The sequence below is a fragment of the Lactuca saligna genome, chromosome 9, assembly GCF_052625555.1.
Source record: "Lactuca saligna cultivar CGN05327 chromosome 9, ASM5262555v1, whole genome shotgun sequence".
In the NCBI taxonomy this organism is placed as follows: Eukaryota; Viridiplantae; Streptophyta; class Magnoliopsida; order Asterales; family Asteraceae; genus Lactuca; species Lactuca saligna.
In genome coordinates, this window is record NC_136425.1 from 60472700 (window position 1) to 60482317 (window position 9618).

The following is a 9618-nucleotide window of genomic DNA, read 5'->3' on the forward strand; positions in this document are numbered from 1 at the left end:
TAAGAGAGCTAATGTTGTACTCAATAAGTCTTTGGATATTTGTGATTAAGGACAACTTTTTAAAACTTGTCTAATAGTTTTTTTAGTATAAATCTAAGTACTTATTTATTCATAATTTCGGTCATATTTATTTTGAAATTTTGCTTTTAAAAATGATTAATGTTTATGAGATTATTTTATTGGACAAACAAAATTATGTTTATATTTTTTAAATCGATGTTATTCTACTTTATCAACTGTCATTTTCACATGTTTAAACCTAGTATATAATTAACTAAATATAGGAAATTTGTTTCGGGACCTATAAACCCCATAAAACCCATTAAAAACTTTAGGGACTGAACGGATAAATCCTAGAAGTCCATAGGACATTTGTGTCATTTTCACTTAATTTTAAATAAAACTATCTAAAAAATTTGGACATATGATATTGATAACAATGTAATTTCAAGTAGGGGTGAAATTGGTAGGTACTAATTCATATTTTCACTAAACCGTATACCGTACCAATTATAATTGGTATAAATTCTTTTTACCACTATCATACTAAATATAGTTGGTACCAATTTATTTGATTAACAATAAATTCGATTGGTATATGTTGGTATTGGTATATAGCAACAGTATAAAGATTTTATTAATGATGATTTTCAAGTTCTTAAGTATTGTGAAACTTGAATGGGGTTTTTGTAAATAACAGTTTTTTTTGTAAATAACAGTTTTATAATGGCTGAGATTGAAAATTCAATCCAAAATGATTTTATTAATTTCTATCATGAGTTTATAATTAAAGCGATGGAGGAAAACTAAACATGTCAATATAAGCTTATAGGATTAAACTTTACTAATATTGTAAATGCTAACAAAGCTTTGTAAATCATAAGCACTAAACATATTAAATTATATATATATATATATATATATATATATATATATATATATATATATATATATATATATATATATATATATATATATATATATATATATATATAGCTAGGTTTAAATGTTTCTATCAACTATTGTGTTCGTAAATGCACCAATCACAATTTATAAAATAATTAATTAATTAATTAATTAAAAAAGGGTATTATAGTAATCTTTGTATAATTAATTATGGTAGATAAATAATATTCCTAATATCACGCAAGGGAGAATGATAAATTTAGAACATTAGCCCTAAATCTGATCCGTCGCTTCTGCTTCTTCTTCTACAGTCGATGGATCCAAAAGGGAGGACATACTCTCGTCTCGCAATCGATGATGGACTCTGGAGTTCGATGAGGCTGAAGAAGGGGATGCGGAGGAGTAGTGGCGCTGTTGTGGGGTCCGTGAACGCGAGTGAGAAGCGAGGAGCGAACGGGGAGGGAATCCGGTGGTGTTTGTGATGGTCGGTGTTTGGCGATATTTTTTGATATGGAAGAAGCAGTGGAGGGCATCACTCCCGACGATTGCAGGTACGTGGACGGAGGTATTCTCCGACAGCCTCCTGTTCTTCCTCTGGTTCGGTAATCCAACAACTAGGGGGAGAGAATGGCAACAAAAGACTAAAATTGGGAAGTGTTTGTTTTTCTTTGTTTGTCAGGAAAAGAAAAACACAAAAATGGGGTTGTTGGCCATTGACACAGAAGGGAGAAAGGAAATAGCAAAACAACAAGTTTGAGGGGGACAAGGGTCTCGATTCTTGACTAATTGAAGGAAGAGGAAGTTAACGAAAGCATCCATGGCCAACATGTGATCTTCTTCTTTATCTTATTTTGATTTGAATCCATGGAAATTTGGATGTTTAGGTTTTCCTGAAAAAAATTTATGATAATGGATGAGATATAACTCATGGTTGTTTGGGTTTCGATATTTGACAGGGGAATCTATGTGTGTTTGTTTCTTGAATTCATGACTAGGAATGAATGCAGATGTGTGCTGATGATTCAATCCCAGGTCTTGAATTTTGTAATGTATTCTGTTAGAATTTATTTATATAAATGTATTCTGGTAGAATGTATGAGAATAACTGTTAACAACAAATATATTTGTTTAACTGGTAATGAATTTATGATACTCTATGGTTGACTTTATAGTCTCTACTACATTCTGTCAGAATTTATAGTTTTTATTTTCTACTATATTCTATCAAAATTTATAATCTTCAATACATTCTGTCAAAATTTATAGTTTTTATTTTCTTAGAATGCATTGAATTTTTTAATTTTTGAAACTTGATTATGTTTTCTTTGTGGATTTAGGTTTTGAAGATGCTAACATTGATGTGGAGAAGGAAGAAAACATAGAGAATGAGAATGTATTATAGCAGAATGTGTTATGCTACAATGTATAAAGTGTTGCTTAAAAATAATATTTATTCAGAATAGATTAGTGCTTTTATTAGATCTTGATGAGTTTTTTATTTTTTTTTAATTTTTTTTAATTTTTTAATTTTTTCTTTCAGAATGTTGTTATTATTCAATGAATCACAATCATACAATGTAATTATTTGGTATATTATGAGTTCAACAATTGATTTTGTGTATTCTTTCAGAATGTGTTTACTAGTTTATGGTTGATATTCTGTCATTCCGACATAATAAAATCAAAAAATATATTTACTAGTTTATGGTTGACATTTTATCATTCTGACAGAATAAAATCGGATTTTTAAATTTAAATTAATTTAAAATATTCAAATTTCTAAAAATAATGGAATTAATTATCCCTAAAAATCCGAAAATTTCCTTTTTTAATATAGTTTAATTGACTAAAATGCCCTTATACTGAAATTTGTGTGATTCTATGGTGCATGTTATTTTACTCTAATATCATAGACCCTCAGATCATGATCTTTGAGTATATTTCATCTGATGATCCAGATCTGTATATTCTGACACACACACACACTATATATATATATATATATATATATATATATATATATATATATATATATATATATATATATATATATATAGAATTGGTTGTTATGGTCTTACCGTTGTATTGAAAACTTTATACGACTACCATACAATGATTTCGTAATATTTATGATCCTATCAACCAAACATCTTGGTTACCTAACATATTGGTTATCAATATTTTTGGTTCGGTTGGTAACACATTGGTTTTCTGTGGTACATATTTGTCGATCTTAATTTCAACGTGTTACTTACATATAGGTTTATTAACTAATTTAACTTTCAAACGCTACCTAAATCAATTACTTTCTGTCCCATATTTATTGTCCACTATTTTTCACTTTAACCTCAAATATTTTTATTTATGTTATATATTACTTGATGAAACTTATACTAATGAAAAGACATTTAAAACACAATCCATTAATATATTTTGAATCAAATATTATATAATAAAAACAAAAATATAAAATACTAGAGAATTCAAAAGTAAAAAATAGACATGGGACCGAAATAGAGTTATACTAAAATAAAATACAGAAAATGATACACTAAAATAAAATACAGAAAATGATGAATTTGTCCAAAATAAACATATTGTATTTTTATTCAGAAAATGGTGAGTTTGAGCGAGGGTCCGAAGTTCCCTCATTTATGAGAGTACAGTCGCCATCGCTGAGCTGCTTCTTTCTGCAGCCGCCCAATCTCACCCCCTCCACCGGCAATGACATCTTTGCAGTTGCTAACAGAACCCTCATCTCTATGCTCTTCCAACTTCATCCCTTTCAATCCCCTATACAAAACCCTAATTAAGCCAACAACAAAACCCTACCCAAAACCATCACCCATTCGATCCGTCCTTCAATACAACCGCAAGCCGGAGCTCGCCGGCGATACGCCAAGAGTCGTCGTCATCACATCTGGCAAAGGTGGAGTCGGGAAAACCACGACCACCGCCAATGTTGGTCTTTCCCTCGCCCGATTGGGCTTCTCCGTCGTCGCAATCGACGCCGACGTCGGCCTCCGCAACCTTGACCTCCTTCTCGGCCTTGAAAACCGCGTCAATTACACCGTTGTAGAAGTTCTCAATGGCGATTGTCGCCTCGACCAAGCTTTAGTTCGCGATAAGCGCTGGTCAAACTTCGAATTACTTTGTATCTCAAAACCTAGGTCAAAATTGCCACTAGGGTTTGGTGGAAAAGCCCTAGTTTGGCTTGTTGACGCATTAAAAGACCGGCAAGAAGGTTGCCCGGACTTTATACTCATAGATTGCCCCGCAGGTATCGATGCTGGATTCATAACGGCGATTACTCCTGCTAACGAAGCTGTCCTGGTTACAACGCCGGACATTACCGCACTAAGAGATGCCGACAGAGTCACTGGTCTTCTGGAATGCGACGGAATTAGGGATATCAAGATGATTGTGAACAGGGTTCGGACTGATTTAATAAGGGGAGAAGATATGATGTCAGTTCTTGATGTTCAAGAGATGTTGGGATTATCATTGCTCGGAGTGATTCCAGAGGATTCAGAAGTAATTCGGAGTACAAACAGAGGGTTTCCACTCGTTCTAAATAAGCCTCCAACTTTAGCAGGATTGGCATTTGAACAAGCGGCTTGGAGGTTAGTTGAGCAAGATAGCATGAAGGCTGTAATGGTGGAAGAGGAACCCAAAAAGAGGGGATTTTTCTCCTTTTTTGGAGGATAGAAATTGAACTCATGTGAGAGAGGTTTGAAGCTTTTGAATTCTTTAAATTTGTGGAGAAAAATCTTGTCTTTTTTGTTTATGCAGACACTGGTATTTGTCAATTGAAATGTGTTATGTACAGTAAGTTGATAAGGTTTGTCTGTCTACAATTCCTAAAGTTCCATGATTGATTGAGGTTTGAGATACTTTAATGTTTGTTTTCTAGAGAAAAAAATTAGAATTCCAGGTTCTATCTATTTGATCAATTTGTATTTCTATGGATTTTTGTTACTGTTTTTGATCAGAAAGCCTGTGTTCATATCAGGTCATAAGAAGTTAGAATCTGATATCATTGCAAACTGAGTCATTTGGAGTCATTGATCGTGATCTAGAGATGGCTTTGGTTGTATTATCGTGACAAAGTTTAGCAGTTAAAATGGTTGAAATTGTTATAATTTGGTACATGTTTAAAAATTTAATGCTCTAATATCAGAATAAAAGTAAAGTTTTACACTATACAAATTAATGAAAGGATATTGTTTCTACTCTTATCTTTTATAAGCTGTCTATTTGTTTATGTATGTATACATTGTTTCTTAATATTGGGCTCAGTTCGGTTCGGTTGTGCTGGGCTATTGTTGCTTTAATATTTTGGTTAATTTATAATTACTTTAATATTTTGGTTAATTTATATCTAGTTATGCGCATTACCTAATTAAATTCTTAGTTCTACTCGTAATATTGATGTGTATGTGAATAAATCTAGACTATTGGATTAGAAAATTGGATGGCTATGATCTTGAGTGGCAAATTAAATGTGAATTCTAAATTTTAATAAAATCGATCCACTAATTAGGGTGTAAGAGTTAAATTCCATACATTTTGCAAAGGGTTTCTAGTCAAACGGTAGGCGGTATTGTCATTTTTTTAGGTTGAGGGTTCAAGTATTGCTATTGTTTCTTAGAGGTTGAGGGTCAAGTCTTGTTATTGTTTCTTTGAAGTTGGGGGTTCAAGTTTTGTTGTGGAAGTACGTGAATTTAAGGAGTAGTTTAAGAGTGAGTTAGGTTTGTTGTCTCAAAAAATAAAAAATTGATATAATTATGTAAAGCATGGTTATATATAGATATGTATAAATGATATAATTAAATAAATAAGAAATTGTTATTTTGGACCATACGGTTCTCAATTATATAGTCAAAATCGAACCATAATTCAAGATAATAATTCTATTTCAGTTTAAACCATTCCAAAAATCGAAATTCAAAACATATAGTCAAATCAAAATTATCTAATTAAATAATTAAGTTTTATCCAAATAATAAATAAGATTTAGAACAGTCCTTATCGGTTTGATTGTTGGATTTTCCAAAAGATTGTATATCAAAAGGATCTTGTCTCGCAACTATTTTGTGTGACTACTCTTTTTTCTAGCTAGTAAAACATATTACCTTTTATTTCATAATAGATATAGGTAATGCAAGAGACTAGTTATAAATTCAACTAAACTATTAAAGGGACTAATTAAAATTTATATAAATTTAATATTGTAGTAAATTATGAATATTGGTTTGACATGCGGAATTAAAGAGCACACAATGAACATAGTGATTTGGGTGCTAAAAGGTGTATTCAATCATGGTAAATGAGTACAAAAAAGGAACTAGTCTAGAACTCTATAAGTATCTTACTCACTAATCACTATGAACTACATCTCTTAAGCACATCTCTACAAGTGGTATGAACCCACCTTATATAGCGGTGTTTACATGTCTCTCTCGCATTCTCTATCTCATGTCATAAGGCTAATGCAATACATGCAAGTGAGTTTACAAACACATTGACAAAGTCATACATGGATAACTTTGCATCCAACATTCTCCCCCTAAAGTTAGGAATGGATGATCCACTTCAAATCTTCCAAAATCGAGCATCTATGCGATTCGAGCCTCAAGCATGACACATGTTGAGATGAACTTCAAATTTTCAATTCTTCCATGATTCTTCAATTTGGGTTATAGGATGTGAGACCATACAAACTGAGCATCAACGAATGATCATGAGCTTTTCAAACTCCAAATAATCACCCTAAAGTTGAGCATAAAAACACACCCCGATTAGCTTTATTCACGAACCACCTTTGACAAAATTTCTCAAAAATGGGTAGAAATTGTCAATTTTAAAATTCTGCAGTAACTCGGTGTGCCCAAAACAATCAAAAATGTGAAACTCTCCCCGTTTTTCGAAGCTGGGTAGAAAGCATCAATTCGCATAAACTGCAGGGGCCTGAAATGCATATTTTTCAATTCCTCAGTCCAATTTCGAAATTAAGTATGACCAGCTAAAATTTCAAAACTTCAGGGACTGCTTTCGAAATTTCTGCCCCTTTTCCTTCAAACCTTCGAAAATCACCTCGGGCAAAAACTACCAAACTTTCGAAAGTATAAGGGCAACTTTCGAAACTGCTGCTACTTGTTTTAAATTTTCAAAAATAACCCCAAATTTCTAAAAGCTGTTAAAATTTTGAAAAGCAGGGACCAATTTCGAAACAACTTCCTTTTGTCCCAAAATGTCAAAAATTAACTCCAATTTCGAAAGTGGGTCAAGACTGACAAACATTCGAAACTTCAAGGGCAATTTTCAAAACATTTTATATTTCTTCTCCAAATGGATTTTTAGATATGAACACTCTGCACTTCGCGATGAACAATTCGATATAATAGCTTTAAATCAACTTTTCGATATCACACCTTTAGACTTCCTATTTGCTATCAAGCATTCTCCGTTATCACTTTCCAATTTTGCCTCAAATTTTCTCAATCAACCTAACAATAGTCGAAATCGTTTATTTATTTATTTATTTTTCAGATTCGAAAATGAAATCATTTCAACATCTTCCGAAACACGATCAATTCCATTAGCAATAACCACCATCAAATTGATTCTTTCCAATTGAAAATCAATAACGAATCTCCATTCAACTATCAAAGCTATTTCTTCCTTCCACATCAATTATCGAACCACTAGTGAACTTCCAACAACCATCAATTAGCCATTGGTCTAGTTCGTAGTAAATTCGATATTGACTTTCTGATTTGACTATTCATCGAACTCACTGACTTCGAATATAGATGTAAACGATGCAATCCCAAAATTAAGTTCCACTTGCGAAGCTAGTTCCAAATGCGAGACTCCTTTATGAGACTACCAAGCTAATTGCAAACTGTGAAACCATCAATTTTGACCGAACTGAAATCTTGATACATATAATTATTCCGATTTTGACTTTACGTTCATCTGACCTCGATAAACTGTGATCGATGAACATTAAATCGATTTCCTCCCAATCCATTTTCAAAAAAAAAAAAAAAAAAAAAAAAAAACGATTCGACAAACTTATCATGTTCTTGATTGTTCTTTCAGTGTTCATTAGTAAAAATCATCTTGTTCATCGATTGTTCTTCACAACAAATTCAAATCGAATCCAATAGACCGATGCTGGATCGATTTGTAATAGTATTCATTAATGACATTGTGGTTTACTCCAAGAATTAAGAGCAGCATGAAGAGCACTTGAGGAAGGTGCTAGAGACATTGAAGAGGAGAGACTTTTGATAAAGTTATCTAAGTGTGAGTTCTAGTTGCACGAGGTGCAGTATCTGGGGAACCTTGTCAACAAGAAGGTTATTCTGGTCGATCTAGAAAAGATACAATTCGTGATGTAGTGTAAGATTTCAAGGTCTCCAACTAAGATTCAAAGTTTCCTGGGTCTAGCGGGTTAGTACCGAAGCTTTATTCAGGATTTCTCCAAGATCGTTTTTACCTTGACCTGACTGACCAAGAAGTCGTTGGCCATCCGCTAGGGGCCTGAGCAGCAGGCAGCCTTCGAGACTCTCAGACAACAGTTATGTGAGGCACCAATCCTGATTTTGTCGGAGGGAGTCGATGACTTCGTGGTGTACTGTGACGCTTCAATCACATGAATGCGAGTGGTATTGATGCAGTGTGGTCACGTGATAACTTATGCTTCGAGGCAGTTGAAGCCTCACGAAGCTAGCTATCCGACGCATGATTTAGAACTGGGGGCTGTGGTTTTCGCCCTCAATATTTGGCAGCATTACCTCTATGGGGTTCGTTATACTGTTTACACAGACCCCAAGAGTTTGAGGTACCTCATGGACCAGTCGAACGTGAACATGAGGCAGCGTTGATGGTTAGATGTGGTGAAGGATTACTGATGTGTGTAAAACCAACTAGTTTTAATCCTACTAACTTAGACACAAAATAAACACACGAAAGGCAGTGTACCTATTGATTAGTAATATAGTTCAAGCAAGTAGGGTATCGAACACAGGGAACGGTAAACAATTAAAATAAATGCTAATATTATCTAAATAAAACAAATAACAAAAAGGGGGTTTTCTCTAGTTTTACAAGACCAGAAACTTAATTAGAATAACCAACACACAAATTAACTAACTAGCAACTAAAACAATTAATTACCAACTGAATTCAATAGTAAAGAGGACTTCTGTTTAGGTACGACTCATTTGTTCCCATGGATGATTTTAATGTATCGGATTAATTCTTCATTGGCTACCGATTAAGATAATTAGGTTCATGTTCGCTATTCCTAATTCTTAGAAAACAAATTAACTCAAGCAATGACCAGTTGTCTAAATTAACGGGTTTCCTAGATTATTGATTCGGGTTAAGTAAGACTTGTAGTGGTTAACTAAATTGGCCCTTCAATTAACCTCTTGTCGATGTTCATCCAACAAGCTTACACATTAACTTACCTATCTTCTAGTTAATTCTAGTTTCACGTTCGTTATTCCTATACATACAACTATGTGGTCACAATAAATCATATGAAATTAATAACTAAGAGATGTTCATACAACTTAATTACTGATTTATTAATAGAAGAATAGTTATTTTCAACACATAAGGTTCTTTAACAAATTTAACAAAACATAATTACCAATCAAAATTAATCCTACTCAAATAATCAATCCATGTTCACAA

General features: G+C 32.9%; 1 protein-coding gene across 1 annotated transcript; it reads left to right on the top strand.

Moving 5' to 3' along the window:
• Positions 1-3501: 3501 nt before the first annotated feature.
• MIND (septum site-determining protein (MIND)) lies at positions 3502-4850 on the top strand. The gene has a single exon (XM_078974952.1). The coding sequence runs from the start codon at positions 3631-3633 to the stop codon at positions 4612-4614; it is 984 nt and encodes a 327-aa protein (XP_078831078.1). The 5' UTR covers positions 3502-3630; the 3' UTR covers positions 4615-4850.
• The last annotated feature ends 4768 nt before the right edge of the window (positions 4851-9618 follow it).